At 41.0% G+C, this 19,094-nt stretch overlaps 3 protein-coding genes across 3 annotated transcripts; all 3 read right to left on the bottom strand.

Moving 5' to 3' along the window:
- Positions 1–9,755: 9,755 nt before the first annotated feature.
- On the bottom strand, positions 9,756–10,385 carry LOC122626686 (cyclin-dependent kinase 8). Its single transcript, XM_043807042.1, has 2 exons — positions 10,317–10,385; positions 9,756–10,187 (listed from the first exon to the last, which is right to left on the bottom strand). The coding sequence occupies exons 1-2, from the start codon at positions 10,326–10,328 to the stop codon at positions 9,903–9,905; spliced, it is 297 nt and encodes a 98-aa protein (XP_043662977.1). The 5' UTR covers positions 10,329–10,385; the 3' UTR covers positions 9,756–9,902.
- A 734-nt stretch (positions 10,386–11,119) lies between these two features.
- On the bottom strand, positions 11,120–11,504 carry LOC122626765 (heterogeneous nuclear ribonucleoprotein A1-like). Its single transcript, XM_043807137.1, has 2 exons — positions 11,435–11,504; positions 11,120–11,366 (listed from the first exon to the last, which is right to left on the bottom strand). The coding sequence occupies exons 1-2, from the start codon at positions 11,444–11,446 to the stop codon at positions 11,127–11,129; spliced, it is 252 nt and encodes an 83-aa protein (XP_043663072.1). The 5' UTR covers positions 11,447–11,504; the 3' UTR covers positions 11,120–11,126.
- Positions 11,505–16,905: 5,401 nt separating this feature from the next.
- LOC122626682 (fibrinogen-like protein 1) lies at positions 16,906–17,992 on the bottom strand. The gene is made up of 2 exons (XM_043807038.1): positions 17,066–17,992; positions 16,906–17,006 (listed from the first exon to the last, which is right to left on the bottom strand). The coding sequence occupies exons 1-2, from the start codon at positions 17,602–17,604 to the stop codon at positions 16,946–16,948; spliced, it is 600 nt and encodes a 199-aa protein (XP_043662973.1). The 5' UTR covers positions 17,605–17,992; the 3' UTR covers positions 16,906–16,945.
- Between the last annotated feature and the right edge of the window lie 1,102 nt (positions 17,993–19,094).

The following is a 19,094-nucleotide window of genomic DNA, read 5'->3' as shown; positions in this document are numbered from 1 at the left end:
CTTGAGTGTATGCAAATGGAATTTCATAGTCACCATTAACACCTTTTTGCACTGTCTCTGCTTCACACCTGTTTCTTGTGGTCCACACCTATTTTTTTGCTCGCATATTTTATGTGACGTTGGGTGAAACTAAAAAATAAAATAAAAATGCATTTAATTAAATGCCACACAAATGCTGCGAAAAACGTTTCCAACGTGTGATATTTTATGCCAGAAGTCGGGGGAGTTTTTCTCCTTCTCTTCTCTTCTCTTCACTGCTGTTGTTCCCGTTTCTCATTGTCGTGGGGACAGTCGAAAAATGCATTTTCATAACGTTACTGGGCATTATAAATGTGTTAAGTTGGGCTTGCTCGGGTCTTGTCTCTTGGAGCAAATGAAATATTCTGGCAAAAGATCAAGTTTTATTCAAGTTTTTCAATTACCTGCAAAGGTATTTAATATCAAAACAGTTCATGGAAGTATCTTAAACAAGGAATCTTAGCAGCTTTTCAAATGTATTTCCAATTCTCCTGATGATTGACAGAACTTCAAATCTGGTCGCAATTCTGTTGCATTTCCTTGTAGCCCTTCAGGACTCGCCCTTTGGGCTGTAAACCAGTCGAGGATCCCCGAAATTTTGGCAACAGCTCAATCTGCAACCAGTTCCGATTTCTGCTTACCTTGTAGTTAGGCATGGATTTGCACATCTGCCTCCCATTTCGCACGAAGTGATTTTTCCTTTTTGTTCGACTGTCGCACTGAGGATGCAACGGAAATTGTACTGAGGGCATGGCCATTATTCTCTTCACTCAGCCAAAAGCCCAAGGAGACGACATACGCAGCTGAATTTGTCATATCATAGTCCTTTGGGCTACTGCCTAGGTACCTACCACTGCAGTCCTAAAAACGGGGTATACTAGGCAGAGGCAATTGGTAGGATACAATTCTTGCATTAAAGAAGACTTCATGCTGCAAATTTCAGCTTCTTTAGCATTATTACGTGCATTTAATGCCAGTTAGAAAACTGATATTTAGGCAGCTTTGAAAGTGGTATTTTTAAAAACGCAGTATGATTGAAGTAATGGGTATTGCAGATTCGGGCAAATCTAGCAACGTTCTGAGGAGATTTTTTCTGTTTATGCGTTTTTCTGAAGCCACCAGCCGACAAAATTGCAGCCGACAGTTTGGCACATTCCCATTTCGAGGCCCTGGCAGAGCAACGCCCACTTTTTGGCCACTGTTTGCATACGTGCCCGTTGTGAAATTGCCTGGGCGCACTCCTCAAATCATTGGCCGCTGCCACGCCCCCGCCTACGGTAGTCGCCCAGCCGCCCCCCTTGGCTTGGGGAAGCGCAACATGTTAGTGACACCATCGAAATGGAAAACGACATGGAACATGGCAACAATAACGAGAGGCAATAACAAACAACTTCGAATTTGCGCCCCACCATGAGACAGGTAAGAAAACCGTGCGGAAATTGAAGTGTGAAGTGTGTGAGTGGATTAGTTATCCTGAAAATTGTTGCCGTTTGGCAAATTTCCTTCTGATTTGCTGCACACACTCGCTTCTGGCCGACATATTTCAGCTTATGCTCACAGCTTGCAAGTTGCAAGTTGCAAGTTGCAAGTTGGGAGTTGGGGACTCAAGCTCAAAAAGATTTGCTCTCGGGGCAAACAGCAAAAATTTCTATTTAAGGCAAAGTTTAGCTGAGGTGCGGCTGCAACTCTACAATCCCCCGAGGATAACCGTCTGTAAATATATATGTATATCGGTGACATTTTTCCTTCAGCCCTGTATTCGCTTTCCACCACTTTCCCACCGGTTTGTTTACGCTGCAAAGACGCGGCACTGCAGTGGCTCATAGGCAAATGCAGTTGGGAAAAAATTTAAGAAGATCCATGAAAACGTCGATTGAGTGACTGTCGGTTGAGCTTTTGATACGATGGTCTAGTAGCCATGATAAATATCCAGTTTAAGACAAAACTAATTAATATGATTTTATAGAAAACGTATCAAATATATATATATCAAGACATACACATACCCATTTATAAATACGGCAACTGTGCATTGAGCTGTAAAGATATTGTATTTTGTTTGTGTGTTTTTGTGTGTTTACTTAAGCATAAGCTAAATAGATTTAAAATAGATTTTAACTTAACAATATTTTTGCTAAACAATAACATAAAACAAGCGATGTCATATGCCCTAAGAATCCTTTCCTTCATGTGGAACTCCGCCTAAGTCGTCGTCTGCGGTTTTCCCAGCTCTCCAACTTCCAATTCCCGATCCACCAACATTGCACATACGCCGTGTGGTGCAGTGGAGTTCCGTTGACGGTATTTTGCCTATGAAATTTGCAAGAATTCGTTGTGTCAATTGTGTACCCATGCACCCCACTTTCCCTGCCGCATTTCAAGTCTGGCTGGCTGAGTTGCCTAGTTGGCAAATACTGCTTTACTCCTTTGCGGCCTTAAATTTTGCTTAACAAATTGGCATTTTTAGTGTGACAGAGAGAGGGGCTTTAAGCCAAACACGAAGTCGTTTGCAGCTACGTTTTGCGCGAAATTGCGGCTGTAGCTGAAAGCAAACCATCAAGTCTGCATTACATGGGGCGTATGCGTAATTTCGGATGCAGTAAAAATCCAGCTGCAGATGTTTCGAAGCACGAAATTAATTACGAAAAATAAGTACGCAGATATGTACACACACATATACGCGGCCGGATACTGACGCATAATAGGAGGGAGAAGGACCAACACAAGGAACAGCGCCAGAACGCCAGAATAATAATAATAAGTAACAAAAATAAACTTTACACGCTCAAGACAAGCAGCCAAACCAGCAAAAGCGGCAAAAGCAGCAAAAACAGAAGAGGCGAAGGATGCACGGTGGCATAAGCAGCAGAGGCTATAAACAAGCATATGCTAAGGCAGAAGGCATAAAAATAAATCCGAAGAAGGGAAAACTTTTTATATTATCTGACTACGTCGTGCGAGTGTGTGTGCGATGGGTGTGTGTGTGCGTTTTGTGTATATTTGAGTTTCGCAGATCACTCTCGAATGCCTGGGTATCCGTCACGAAGGACCACGAAGACGCTTTGCATCTGACGGCTCCCAAACTTTTAACTCTTCCCAAATAAAGGAAATGTGTATAACAATTAATAACCCGTTTATGCACCTACTTAGTTTGAATTGACATAATATATTATATAGTTCATTTGTACTCTTAAGCCAAATGATTGCGAATAACCCTTCTTTCTAATTAAATATATTTTCACTAGTTTGAATTGACATAATATATTATATAGTTCATTTGTACTTTTAAGCCAAATGATGGCGAAGAACCCTTCTTTCTAATTAAATATATTTCCACCAAGAAAATGGTTTTCATTTTGTCAAAGTTTTCTATCTCATTCACTTGATTTCCATTGTCTTACTTTGCGTCTTGACCTGTTTTACTATTCTTATTCCTGGGCTTCGCATTCGAAGCATTTTATTTTACTGCCAAAGGCAAAGGCCGAGAGCTCAGAGCTTAAACGCAAAATAAAGGCAGCAATTAGTGCTATATAAAGAAATCATAAAGTGTAAATAATATTTTTGTAGTGTAAATGAAAAGCAAGCACCACAGGACACCGCACCGGAACAGGCCCAAACAGCAAATACATATTATTTGCGGCTTTAGTTGTTTTGGCATTTAAAGGGCAAACAGCCAGCCTTCAGTTGACAAAGCCTATTTTGAAAAATTACTTGGTAAACAAAATATTTAAATAAGAGACACAAGTTTGTCCAAGCCCATGTCAAGGCAAAAATAGACATGAGTGATGTGTAGATGCAGGCGCTTCTTTCTTATAAAGTTTTTTGTTTTAAGTTGAACCTCTCAGTTGTGATATATTTTTAAATACTTCAACTTCAATTATTTCCCAATGGCTTTCTCTGTTCTGTGTCCTCTTGTACTTTCGCCATGCAACACGTCTTTATTTATTCGAAGCGAAATAAATCTCAGAAAGCACATTTGCTTTACAACAAATGCATGCGAAATGCATTTCCTCATGCACAATCTAAATGAATTTATGACTGCGATTCACAAAAACTCAATAAAATATGACTGTTAACTGTGAATTTGTCCTGCATTCAGATTGCATGCATAAAACCATCAGGGAAACCACCAAAATAAAAAACGCTATATACGTATATATATATATATATATAAAGTGTAAGGTAAGAGTTTGTCTCTCGGCTTTACTTGGAGTGCAGTGGGAATGAGGACAATTCCTGACGGGAATCACGTAACGAAGTGCATTGTTAAAATATAATAAAATTGCAATTTTGCGTTCATGTTGCAATGTGGCGTCATATCCTTTTTCCTTTAATTTTTCACGAATTCGCCATTTCGTAGTTCCGAAAAACTGAAACTATCCAACACTCCGGCACTCCGACACTCCGGCACTCCGCCACTCCGGCGCCACCCGGCCAGTCCTTGGTCCTTGGTCCTTTTTGGGCGGAACATCCTCCTCCGTTTTCTATGCACACTCCATAGATTTTAATGCAATTTTCTCAATGGCGGGGTGGTCGAGCTGGTTCTGCAGAGTCTGCCCCAGACTCCCTGCGTATGTTTGAGTGTACATATTTTTATTTTCGCTGCTGTCATTGTCGCAGCTGCCAAAGCCTTTGTTCTTGGCCCGTCGAGGGTGCGAGTCGAGTGGTGTTAGGTCCGAGCTTCGAGCTTCAAGCATCGAGCTCCAAATAGTTAGCTGAGATCTGGGAGGATGGGGATGGAGGTGGAAGTGGGAGGTGGAAGTGGGTAGTTGGACGGTCCTGGTCGGGTCCAAGTCCATCCATTCCCGCTGGAAGGTTACGTTTAGTGGGCAGTGTTGACTATTTCTCCTCTCTAGCTAATGCTAAATGTTTCTAAATAACAATTTTATTAAACTCCATAAATAATACTATGTCCGAATTAAGTAAAAATATATTGTCTAAGCTTGAAAAGGAGCTCCTAGATTAATTTGATTTCTATCACTGCACTTGATGTATAAAATCTTTGGCTACGAACTTCATTAAGAAAAGCTGAAATATTTAAGGCTTTTTTGGAATTACTTTTTTCCAAGTACATGTTCGACATCACTGCTAGTGGCTGCTGTTGTTTCTAGATGGTTTCAGTTCGGTTTGCCTGCTCGGACAGCGTATCCGTTTGCTAGTTTCTCTCCGGCTTTTGGCCATATTTCTGCACTCAATTGTCCTTCAGTGCATTTTGTGGTCGTCTCCATTCTCCATTCCCCATTCACCATTCGCCTTTCTGCATTGTGTTTGTCATCTCTCCCTCTTAGCCAGAGCTGTAAAGTATAATGCCTTTGTTTGTTCGCGCAATAAAAAATGATTACTTTAATTTCCGAGCCACATAAAAAGGCACGTCTAACATGAGAAATCGCTGTCATTGCCGGTTGGTCTTCTCCGCCACCTAAAGTGGCTGCATTGACCATGGACCTAGAAGGGGAAATGCATTAGAGGCTTAGTCGGAAAAGCTTATTCCTGCCATGGCGGTGTAATGGCACAGATTATTCTTTTATATTTCCTTTGATTAGAATACTTGAGTGAAGGCTGTTCCTCGTTGGGCGTCATAAACACATTATTCACTACGAAATTCCCACTTAATATTGAATATTCATACGTAATTATAGCTAAGCAACAACTATTTTGATTATGAAAAGCTGATACTAACTGAAAATGGCCTTTATCCATACCATTTTTTCCCTCGTGACAATCGTAGCTCTGCAAATGCAAAAATATGCCTGCCATGCCTTTTCCTGAACTTGATGTTTTTCTTCTTCGGGTTTTTTATTTTCTCTTATTTGGGCCCCTTTTTGTTTTCTCTGTTTTGTGTCAAACCGCATTGGGCCACAAAACAGAAGTCAGAGCCATATCCTGGCACGAGGTCCTTGGGTCGCCAACGCGCTGAGCTGCTAAGCGAAAACTTTATGCACCAAATTGTTTTCACCTGCTGTCCCAAATTTATAACACCTCACCCACTCACGGCCCCTTCCTTATATATATATTTTTTTATTTTTATTTGTATAATCCTTTCGGTTATGGGCCACGACACCCGCATCCTTTTTGTGGAGGGGCCGAGCAACTTTTGGGGATGACAGAAACCAGCATTGGAATTTGCGAGCCGGCGCAGGGATTAAGCGAAAGACAAAAACCGGAGGCGACTCCAAAATGCGGATTCCACTGTTCACTGCTCACAATGCCGTTCCCCAAATCACCGGTACAGTGGGCCCCATTCGCACTTCTCGCACTTCAAGTGCTCCGGTGCTCCGGGGCTCCAGACTCTCTTCGCTTTATGGCCGCATCTCTAATTTTGCATAATGTTGTTGAGCGATTTTTACGACACCCTACTGAGGGTCACTCATAATGGCCAGCACACTTGTTGTGCCCGCCGGCTACTCGGCGAAAATGGAAGTTCTCTCGACGACCACTTTTGAATGACCCTCATTAAACGACCAGAAATTATATTAAATTTGCCAGCGAACAAAACGCCCGTCGGCGGTGGCGGCGGAGGCGAAAAATGTTTGCTGCATAAAAAAGTTGTAAATATTTTTATGCCTGCATTAATATGCAACGCCGACCACTGTAGATGGCCGGCTGTCCACGGGGAAGTGGGTGTGAGTGTGAGTGTGAGTGGCAGGATGGGCTCCTTGCTGGCTTGCTGTCGCTGCTAATACCACCGCTAATAAAATCTTACTGCCGCAGTTGCGCCAGCCTCCTCCAGATTCGCCATCGCAGCCATGAAGCACAGCTGTGTGCAGTCATTTTTACTGCTGCACTGCAAAGGCATAGAAAGGCGGCGGTATAATAGGGATGCCTCCTCCCTCCTCCCTCCTCCTCTTCTCCCCCCTTTACGCCCACTTCCTTTGCAGGGGCGGAACCCTGAGAGGGCGTGGCCAGATCCAGTTGAAGCCAAAAGGCCAAAGTGTTCAAGTGCGCAAACTTTGTTATTAGATTGCCGGCGGCCACTAGTTCAACACAATGATCTTTGGCCGGAAATGAAGTGTGCTGTTATTCATGTCACGCACTAAACTAATTATAAATCACTTCTCAGCGCTTTAGTTTAATTGAAATTAGCTAAATTCGTTATAAAATCTGGCGTGCTTACTGTTACTTACTTACCTTTGAGTAATATCTACTTCTACTTAAAGTTTATAACTTGCAAACCGATTGATAAATATCCACTTTGGTTAAAGATTCAACATCATTGAGGCACATCAAGATTTCCCCAAATGATTCGGCTATATAATCATTTTGTGCTGCGAACATGATATTTTTCAAACGTTACCAAGCACGTCAAGCACTTTTAATGGTCAAAACAAAGACCTGCAGCTTCCGTCATATTCGAGCATGTCACTGGTGCCGCTTTGTTGTCTGAGCCCGCTCATTGCTCGTCATATGAATACGGGAGAATAGCATTTTGCAGATTGCAAATATTATAATATTCCCACACAGATGCTTTCTGACAGCTCAAGAGTCGCTGCCTGTGTAGTCCTGTCTCAGTATCCTTAGCGCACATAGTCGGTCCTGCCGCTGTGGCTCGTATCGCATTTCTTGCTTTGTTTGGGCTGGCTGTCGAGCTGTCAGTTCGGTTGGCTTTTGTTGGTAATTATTCAGATTTTGTTTGCATTTCATGCATAAATAAATCACTGAAAATTGCGGCTCAAAACTATAAATGCCAAGTCATACATCTGTCACTGTTTGGTGGGTAGAGTTTTGGAGTAGAGATGGCAATGGTAGAGAAGCCCTGGCAAGTTGGATAATATTCTCGGACGGGCACTAAACTGCAGCTGGCTCTCATTAGTACACGGTCGCTATGCCTCGCTCCCTTTACTCTAATTTAATCAAGTTGAATGGCAAAAGAAATTACGCTTTCTTTTTCGGCGGGTGCTTCAGGAAATACACAACAACAAAAAAACGACGAAGAAACGCAAAATTACCATGGCTAACAACATTTGGGGCCGCGCGTCCTTTATGTAAATTGCGGCCAAATTAGTGAGTCAAGGAATACCGAATACCGAATCCCGAATCCCGGTACCGGTACAGGTGAAGAAAAACAGACACTTAGAGGTTACTGCCCCAGCAGTTGGTGAGGCCAAGCCAAATGACTCCGGGGCCTGGAGAATTACTTAACCGCCGGCCAAGTGGGTGCACATAAAGATCCATTAGATGCAAAAGGTAAGTGGGCAAGTGGGTAAGTGGGTAAGCGACAACATCAGTGGCCCCATCAAATTTTAATTTGCATTCAAATGAAATGGCATATCAAATATTAACAATGTATGGAAAATGCTAATTTGCCCTGCACTCCACCTTCCATGGCCATAATACGATTACCGATTGTATCTAAACAGAATCACATAAAACGTTGTTAATAAATGCATTACAAATAAGTAAAACAACAGCTAACGCTGCTCAGCTATAATATTTCCCAGTAATTTATTAAGCAAATTTAGCAGCAGTTTTCAACCTTTTCTTCTTAATTGTTTAGTCATAAAGCTGTTCGGGTAATGATTGCATACGTATGCCTCGATGAACTTGATGATTTGATTAAAAGTTGCCGCAAAATGTGTGTTTCCCCGCTTAACCCGAAAATCATTAGGGGTCTCAACTTAATTCCCTAATCCGCAACATCCTTTTCTTCCGCCTCCTCGCAGGGGATTGGGCCCGAATCTTTCATCTCTCTCCGCTTTCCGCTTTCCACGTCCCACTTTCCACCGCCTCCAATATAATCCCCAAAGTGCGATTTTCTTACGACCCAGTCCACATCGTTCTGGCTCCACAGTCGACTGTCATCAGCGACGTCAAAAGCGCTGCCCGCTGAGCCAACAATTAACAATTAAACCCCAAAGCGCACAACTCAATTTTGCAATACACACAGAGAGCGGGTGAGGCAAACACTGCAATGGCAATCTCATAGATACATCTATATATATATGTATATATATATATTCCGCAGATAGCAGGGGATAGATAAGGGTAACCCACAACAACAATATTCCGGCACCAATGGGCACTACTGCCACGGCTAAGTTCCCTGTGTGCTCCGCAGTCGCACTTACAACTAAAAACTTGTTACGTATTTAATTGCAATTAAAAAGTTGTTTTGTAGTTACGAGTGTTGGTGTTCTTGGCTTTCTTGGTCGCTGGGTGGGTGGGTGTGTGGGTGGTATGCTGGCTGTATAGCCAACGCTGACTGGCGTTGTTTTGTCAGACAGGCAACTACAGGACGGGATGGCTTCGAAATTGTCTCCAATAACAAAACCAGAACCAAAACCCCAAAGACTCTGAAGCCGGGATGAAGTCATTACAAGGCGAAATGAAAATGCGTGGAAAAGAAGCCAAAAGGGTTTTCCGCTTAATGACTTTGATGGTGTTTCGCTGCTCTCGGATAAAGGAACCCAAATTCCCACTCCCACTCGCTCTCCTCTGATTTCAACGATAGCACTCATTAGAGTTTTGCGATTTTTGGCTTAAAACTTTGGCCATAACAATTGGCCATGGCCATCATCGCGATTTTGACACAAAACACAAAACGCGAAGCCATTGCTGAATTCACATCCAAATAGGAGGCAAATTGTCTGCTCCTTGGCCTCGTAAACAAATTGCTTTTATTTGATTTCACGTAATTTTATTTGACAAGGCGTTATTGCTTTATTTAACTAAAACTAGCACTACTGTTTCGATAAAGTATTAAAATTAAATATTTATAATATTCATAATTATGTCTTTGTTTGTTTATAATTGTGTATTTTTAAAAGTATTTGTTCATGTTGTGTTTATCTCTATGAGCATGGCTTTAAGTGATGGCTTGCTTCTGAGTTCTATATATGGCGGTCAGTCTATGTCTAGATGTCCTTGTAAAGGAGCATAAAGGAGCATTAGCCGAAGAAGTTAAACAAGTTCTCCTGCTGCTGCTGTTGCTGCTGACCTCCGCCGCCTTGCTGCTGCTGTTGTTGCTCCTGGAAGAACTCCACTCCGCCGCCAAAAGGACCTCTCAATACGACACCCTCCTCCTGCTGCTGCTGCTGTTGACCGCCAAAGCCGCTTTGCTGCTGCTGCTGCTGCTGTTGGAAGCCGCCTTCCAATCGTTCGAAATCCCTAACAATTTGGCCAAACGGAAACTGGGCCGATGCCAAGGCGAAGAGCGCAACAAATACGATTATCTACAAAAATAATACAAATAGATAGGTGTGTTAGTTGATCTATATTAATAGGAAATTGTTAATAAGTCTACCGTGCTAAGTTTTTATAAGTTTCGGATATCTACAAGGTAAATTTTCAGCAATACATACCACGAATTTCATTTCGAGTATTGTACCTTACTCCTTGAGCCAACTATCTTGTTTCACTGGATTGCAAAAATCAACTGTTTGACTTTCGGCTGCTGGCTGTGAGTATTTATCTGAATTTTTGTTAGGCTCATGCCCATTCCAAACTGGTTGGACACGGTGCGATCGCCGCTCGGACTTCCCTGTTCAGATCATTGTGCACACGTTTGTGTTTATAGGGGATTTTTTCTGTTGTTGAAAATGTTCGAGCATCTGGAGCCGACGGGCCCACTAAAAATACAGGTTTGCAATCAACTCTTCTTGGCGTTTGCTCTTCGCTAATCAAATTAGGTTTTTTGTTAAATTATTACTGTCAGAACATTTTGGAATTTCCGAATGCTGAATGAGTCATTTTTGCCCATTTACTCCATTAATGTTGTTATAGCACACGATTACTTCCCGAAACGACACTAAACATATGTCATTAACCAATGAAGTGATTTTCGATTAGCCACTTGCAACTTGAGACTTTGCGGCTAAATAAATTCAAGTAATAGATTCGGTATAAAATATGTTAATTTTTTTTTCCTAATTTTGTTTTTTTTTTGTATCCAATAAAAAATCCATACGTGTTTATAAGCAAGCGAAGTTAATTTAGGTTACTCATAAGTAATGTTTGGATATGTCAATCTGAATGTCCACCATAAAACATTGCCAAAATTATTGAATTAGTATTTTTGATAAAGAAAAAGACAGTTTTGGTTTGTTTTTAAAAATATTTTAAAGGGTCAAATAATTTATTTTAATTTTTAGTGTCGTATTAAAATAACATCCTTAGAAGAAGCCTCCTTGCTGCTGCTGCTGCTGCTGTTCAAAGCCTCCTCCAAAGCCTCCGAAGCCTTCCTGCTGTTGTTGTTGCTGTTGTCCGAATCCACCTCCGAAGCCACCTCCGAATCCTTCTTGTTGCTGCTGCTGTTGGCCACCGAATCCACCGAAGCCACCTCCACCGAATCCTCCGAATCCAAACTGAGGCAGCGCGGAGGCAACGGCGAAAAGGGCCACAAAAACGATCACCTAAAGGGGCGTTTAATATTACATGGTCCTCTAATCCTGCGAGGTGTAGCTCAGGAAGCGCAACTTACCAAGAATTTCATGTTGAATTGGAAAATAAATTCGATTTGTAGTAAATCCCAGAAGATGAGGATGCTTCGATGTTGCACTCGATACTGTGCCCTTTCTGCCAGGTCTTTCTCTATTTATACGATTTTTTCGAAGTCATATAATGTTTGAATTTCGGAGGTTCTTTACCCACACTGAAATAAAAACTTGTCCCAGACACTGGACCAGACGCAGGGGCTTTCCTCACAGCTGACCAGCGTTTCTCTTTCAAACCGGTTTCGAATTTGTTGTGGTTATTGACCGGTTTCCGTTTTTTCTTCTCTTTTGGGGAACAGGCGCCAGGTGCGTGGCTTTTGATTTGAATTTAAATAGTTTTTATATTTAAATAGCGTTTTTCGAATTTATGACTAAGCTATTCAGTTTCTAGAGGCACGTTTCCAAGAATCAATATATTAAACCAAATCTAGAGCTGCTACTTTGTTTCCTTAAGCCCATGTTTACGATAGAAACTTAAAAATGTGTTACGTGCATATATAATTGACTGAACTGGACATTTGAAAATAACCCCTTCCATCTGCAAAATTTATATCCGGGCAAAAGTAAATGCAAATGAGCGCCAACAAAGAGCATATTTTTTTCAATTCGGTTACATTTTGCTGAGATAAACAAATTCCATTGACATAATCAAAAGAAACGTTGTTGTTTTCTTGTTTTGTTGGTCCAAGCGGAGCAAACCGAGCGACCCAAGCGAACCCAGCTCACTCAATAGATACTCGTAAGTGTCTCGATGGGGAATCACCTGCAGCGAGTGGGGAATACTGGCGAGCGGAGACCCTGGAAATTTTTCCGTACCTCGACGAGGGTGAAGTGAAATTGCATTTGCTGTGCGGCGCCAGCGGCAATCGAGTTTGGCAATACGTGTTGCCCTCAACTTGGCTCTTAACCCTGCCATCCCAGAAGAGGGTGATGCGAAAGACCGCTACGACGAAGACGGTGCCTTTGGCGCACTTCAGTGGAGCGCATAAAGCCCTAAATGAATTTATTTGGCTCATTTAAAGCAGCTAATTTATTTTTATTTCATCGAATTTGTGTTTAGTCGGGCACAAGACCCCTCCTCCCCGTTGGTAACTAAGCCGTTTAGTGTGGGTAGTAGTGACTTTATCCGCTTAATGTTCAAGTAACTTACGACGCGAACTCACTCAACTTACTTAAATCAAAGTAAGCCCTCTACATCTACTCTACTTCAAACAAACCACCGCTTCAAACCTAATCATAGAGCAGTTGCTTTTTGGAAATGTGCAGTAATTTCGGTAAAATGTCTAATGAACCCTTTTCGGGAGGCCTAGGCCCTTCAAATTGCAGAGCTCCGGGGAAAGCCCTGTGGCCAACGTCTTCGTCGCGTGTCAAAGTTGCAATATTCCACACTCAACATTCAACATTCAACGCTCTTTGACTCCTTTGATGGTGGCCCAACACGACACCCAACACGACAGCAAAAGCCGTGCACTGGAATTTGTTCAAATTCATTTCAATTACCTCCAATTTTCAATAATTTTGTTCAAATTATATTCCATTAGGTTCAAAGTCCCAAAAACACTTTGCATAAACATAATTAGCCTTTTGCTTACAACGCAAATTTGTCGGCCATTCTTTGCTCTTTTAAACTTTAATCAAGCTGAATTTATAATTGAATATTTGCGTCTGCGATGGGTCACACAAAAGGTAAACAACAAACTGTTGACTACATTAACTTCTTGATTCTTGTTAAGGTGGTTTTGTTGTAAGATATTAAAAAAATAATATAACATATACCCAGCTTGCAATATCCTATATATCATTCATAGCACGATTGTTTCTTTACAAAAAAATGTTTACATTTTTTATGGATTACTTAGAGTGGCTTATTTAAAGATATTTAAAGATATTATTAACCAAATTGATTGCGTAAACAAGAAAACCTTTTCTCATTTGTTACAATCTTTATTTATTTCTAAAGCACATACTTCATAATATATAGTTCGGTATCACCCACGTTTCTGGGCCAACGAAGGGGGTTTTTTGGATATATGTAGCTACGTTTAATTTTAAACTTTTGGCGCCAGTAAGTTGGCTTGACTTTTTCGGCACCCCCGTCGACGAAGTGTCTTAGGTTATTTGGGTGGCTAGCAATGCATTAGCCCAGGCAGTATTTTATGCCCAACTGCAGGTGGGGCTGAATTTGAGGGGCGAATGTGGCGAGTGGGTGGCTCCATATCCATCCATATGAATTTCACATGCTTAAGCCGCAAACTTATGTGCGCGCACAGCTTGAAATCCAAGCTCACGTGAACTCAACTAGAAACTAAACCCGAAAGAAATGGTATTCCGAAGGGGAAGATGTCGGCTCTCCGTATCTGGTCTGGTGCCGCCAACTTTGGCCAGCATGTTAGCAGGGGCTTAGGACTTAGAACTCGGCACTCAACAATTTTTGAGCCAAGTCAATGAGCAATTGACTGCAAACGCAAACGCACCACCGCCACCTGCCCATATATAGATATGGTATGTATGCACATACATATATTCGTGATAACTTCCTTGCACTCTGCGGGCATCTGCATATTTTTGCGCAAATATGTTTTAATATGGGTTAGAAAAGTTTCCCACTGCACTCGCATCGCTTCTCCGGGGCGGCGAAGTTTTCCTTACTGCCTTTTGGCCCCTTTTTTGCCTTACCGTGTTTTTTTTAAACTAAGTGCACTTCCGGCTGGAACGCGGGGAAAACTGAATTTCAGCTCTTGATGGATGTTTGTGCGGGGCAATTTCGAGACCAAACTTGGAAGTGATTTTGTAGGCTTTGACTTCATATTCATAGCCCCAATGAGGAGTGTCATTCCCCAATTCCAGCTAATTGCAGGCATATGATCAGTAAAGAAAAATATATGAGCCCTTAAAACAGAAATAATAATCTCTTCAGTTAACTAGTAAATAATATAATCAGTAAAGAAAAATAAATCAGCCCTAAGAAGGGAATATTAATTTCTTCGAGAACCAGTTAATAATAGATAGATAATTATATAATAAATAAAAGTGTGCAGTATTCCTCACTTGCCTATGCATTAAATGATATTCTTACATGAAAGTCTGATGAAAATCAAGAACTTAACCTAATTATTGGCGATAAAGCATGTGATTTCGAATCCTTAGTGATCTCGTGCAATTGAAATTTGAGGGAACAGCATGCAATTTTAGTTGTAATACAAGGACAAGACATTTTGAAATGAATTTCGGTACTTCATTTGCAAGCCCCCTCAGTGTAAGTGCCACAGGGTCCTCGTGCCACTCGCTAATTGTATTTCTTCACCTGAGCAAACTTTGGCCTGTAATCCCTTCGTCCTGCGACCAACAAAAGCGGCCCGCACTTTAGGCCTCACTCGAAGATTATGTCGCCTTGGATTCGCTTAAGTTGAGCCCGAGTAGTTTGCAGTTGGGTAGCCAAGTGAAGATGCATCTGCGGCCGAGGAACGTGAAGAAGATGCAGACGAGGGGCTCTTAAAAGTTTGGTTTTAATTAAAGGAAATTTGCGTGCGTGGCACTTGATTTGTAGTTTTCTAGCGCTTCCGTGTGTGCGGGCATTTTCCACCCAGGTACCCAGCTACCTGGGTACCCTAAAACCCCATAAAAAATATAAATATAATTGAAATTCTAAATTGCAATTGCCGCAAGTGCTCCTCCATTTGCAGATGCCAAGTTTCCGAGTTGCCAAGATGCTCGGATGCTCGAATGCTCGAATGCTCGGATGCTGGGATGCTTCGAATGCTGGAATTGCTGCAAATGCGGGCCTTCTCCGGCCTGAGGTTCAGGTCTGGGCAATTTCTTGTTCCCGCTCGTAATTAGAAGCAAATGCAAATTTACACTTTGAGTGTGTCGGTGATGACGGAAGTCATTGGCAAAACCTGAAGCTGTGGGCGGGCAGAAAGTTCGCTCTGCCGCTGGAGTACGCCGCTTCCCGCTGTTTGTCGCTGTGCAAGTGCAGATATAATGAGAAAAGTTTCAGGTAATGCAAGGACTCTGCCCGGGATGAAGGACTATCGGTTAAATATGTTCCAGGATAAACATCCTCATCATAAGCTTGTTTTAAATGTCTGATTTGCGAAGGTAGCCAGCTTGCAATGGTATTTGACTTAACCTCACCAGTGTATTCATATGTTAGACCAATTATTCATTTAACAATCATCACAGCTTATCGAATACATAATTGCTACTTCTTAACTTGCGCTACAAAATGTTTTCCGATATCAGAGCCAAGATTATTAACACCTAGTAAATCATATCTCATTAGATCAAATACATCGCAAACACCTCTTGATTTAAATAATAATCACATTGACATCCATGAGCCACCTCCCCGTTCGAGTTCATTTCCATACCAATCCATCTCGTTCTATACAAATGCACCTCATTCATGGCAAATTAATTACCGGAAAGCTATTAATCAACAAAAGGCGAGATAACCGGCAGATAAACGCGTCCTTGCTCCTCGAGTGGGCGGCATGCTTGGCGGTGTTGGAAAGGGGGCGTGGCAGTGGCAGTGGCCGGGGCCGAGGAAAACCCCCACGAAAAAGTTAATTTGGTGTATTAAGTGTAGCCGCAGTAGTAGCAATAAGTTGTAATGGCCACAGGACGATAGACATCAGTTTCGGTGGTCGGTGGTCGGTGGTGGTTGTCGGTGTGGGATAAAATCCTTTCAAGCGTGAAATGTCCGAAATGGAAATGGAATTACCATTTGGCGAGCTTCCTCTTTTGACTTTTAACTGATGGGCAACAAGTGGAAATGAATGAATGACTGGGGGAAAGTAATTAAAATCGCTTCGTTCTCGGCATTGCCTATCTGTGGCAAGTTGAGACAAAAACTTCTCCATATTTCAAATCGAGATTTCGAAACACTCGTTTCCTAGTCACCAACGCCAGGCAGGCTGGGTTGTCAACGATGGCTTATAAGCGGCATTTCGCTTGAACGCATTTTCCCCAATTGGCCCTATTACTGCCATGCACCCTCACCCTGGGATTTCGGCTCCACAGCCTCGTTTGATCTACTTCTTAGTTGGTTTTTGCGTCACAGGCTTTTTGATGAGAGAGACTGAGGCAACCGCAGGTAAATGAGTTTTGATATTGACATGAATTATTCGCCTCACTAAGCCCAGCAAATGGGGGCATGTTTGATAAGTATCTATGTACGCACTTGCAAGCATTCTTGGGCATTTCTATTGGTTAGGGTGGCACTTGATAAATTGCCTTTCACATTTTGATACACTTCTTAATTTAGATGTATAATTGCTTAATGCATAACATCATAAAAACAACTCCTTTAAATTCTTTTCTTTCCAACATACTCTTAACTGAGAAGAAAATCCAAAGTACCCCGAATGTCAGTATAAATAATATTATACGACCATTTCCTTAAGAATAATAAAACAAAGTTAAAATCTTTTAAATGTATTCTTTAATGCTTTTCAGTCTTTGCTCAATTTAACATACAATGTCAGTTCCAGATAATATTACATTTTTGGCCGAATTAGCATCAGAATTTGTTTAGCATTCGGAGGCCAACTTGTTAGGCTTTTAAAAAGAAGTTTAAATGAAATAAATAGAAAAGCAAGAGTATAATTATATCCTACCTTAATTGACTGCCTCTCGAGAACCACCAACCAGCTTGTTTCTGAGCAGCATAATTGATTTCAGTTTTGGCATTGTTCCGATCGTAAGTCGAAAACTTGGCGTTAACTTGTCTTTTAATGAAGAGCAAGTCCTCGGACTTGGGATTGCCAATCGACGTGAGCCTATAACCTTCAGACTCGCCGCCGACGACAATATTATCAAAATAATTTGAAAAGCTTGAATCGTCTTTGAAGTAAACCACCATGTACAATTCATGTGGCTGCGATTGAGTCATCATATTCAGAACTTCCAGTCCTCTAAAAAAGGAGGCTTCCAAGAAACCAAATCCAAACTCATAGTCCGTCCAGTTACGGTTGAAATTCTCATCACCTAGATTCCGCAAAACGACTGTCCAACCGGGTCCCGCAGTTTTTGAATCGCACAACACATCAAATTCGCTGGATCCAGGCACCTTTATTCGCCTTATACCTTGTTCATTCTTAAATCCCAAACAGCTGTTGGGTAAGTCCTGCATTTGGGTTTCCTTTCCATTTGCCATTTCTTCAAGTTCACGATTTCGCTGTCTTAGTAGTAAATTCTCTTCATTTAGTTGCCTGATGGGATCGTCTGTCGTATTGAGCCTTATCAACAAATTTAACTTTGCATTTAAGTGGCTCACAATATTTCGATTATGGTCGAGAGATTCGTTCAGTTGGTTATTTAGTACAGCTGATTTTTTGTATTCCTCCAATCGATCTTTTATTATATCGTTTTCAAGCTTTAATCTTTTTATGTCAATCTCCTGTTCTCGAATTTTGTCTCGGAGTTGGGAAATTACTTCACTATTTTGATGGCACGATGCCACATGCCGTAACAAGGGCTTTATAGTTGGATAGCAAATGGTACTACATCTATCTTCTTGGTCGTCTGGTAAGGTGCAAGACTGAAAAACAACATGATGTATAACAAAATTTATGGAAAATACACATAGAACATAGTTATTTGTTGCTCTCTATTTTCCTTGCATATCTCTAAGTGCATAAAGTGCATAAAACTTCCCTTAGATCAATAAAGGGTATTTAACAGTCGAGGCACTCCGGTTAGCGGTCATTCCTGCTTTTGTTCCATCAAAGTATAAATAAAATATCAATTACCTGTTGTCCCTCTGCGAGCCCTAAGTCCCCTACAGATATGGTAACAAAAAAAGTTATTGTAAGTACTATAGATGTATAAATAAACATTATTTCAGTTCCAAATCTACTAGATTAAAATCGGTATTTGTAAGCGCTGGAAACTGTTTATACAAATGCTGCTGAATGAAGACTGACTTTACATTCCACTGAATGGCAAAATAAAGCACTTAATCGGAGATTTACAATCTCAGTGACACAGTTCAATGCTCGCCTATCAGGATATAGTATGTAGTATGTATGTATGTAGTGGCAGGAATAAGGGAATTGTAGTTATCAATTTTTTTTGCCCGCTTGATATAATATAATATATTCTTGAATATAATATAGTAAAAAAAAAAAAAAAAAAAAAAAAAAAATATATACTTGATATCATACGATATTTTTTTGTTTTCTTTCGTCTGTCGTCTTCGTATAACGTCGAATTAAACAAAAGCTAAAGTTAATTAAAATACGACTAGAATAGACGCAATTTGTTGATATTTCGTCTAAGCCCAAACGCATAAACTGCCACACTTTAAAATTTTGATATTTTTCATTTTTATTTGTAATTTCTATATTTCCAAAAACTTTTCACGCCACTCTAACGCCAAACCCAATGCACGCCACACTTTAAAATTTGTGATATTTTTCATTTTTTTAACTTGTAATTTCTATCGATTGCCAAAAATTTTCACGCCACTCTAACGCCTCAAAAAAAAATGTCAGTGTTGAAGATCGCTTCACTTCCACGACTGATAACGGTATCAATAGTCGGGAACTCGAATAGTTTCTTTTTTTTTTTAATTTACACATTTTATTAGTTCAATTAAATTTGTGTAAAAAACACAAGTTATTCAAAATTTTAAATAGTTCTGAC

Source organism: Drosophila teissieri, chromosome 2L (genome assembly GCF_016746235.2).
Source record: "Drosophila teissieri strain GT53w chromosome 2L, Prin_Dtei_1.1, whole genome shotgun sequence".
Taxonomy (NCBI): Eukaryota; Metazoa; Arthropoda; class Insecta; order Diptera; family Drosophilidae; genus Drosophila; species Drosophila teissieri.
Note: the sequence above shows the minus strand (reverse complement) of the source record. Positions and strands in the feature narration are given on the sequence as shown.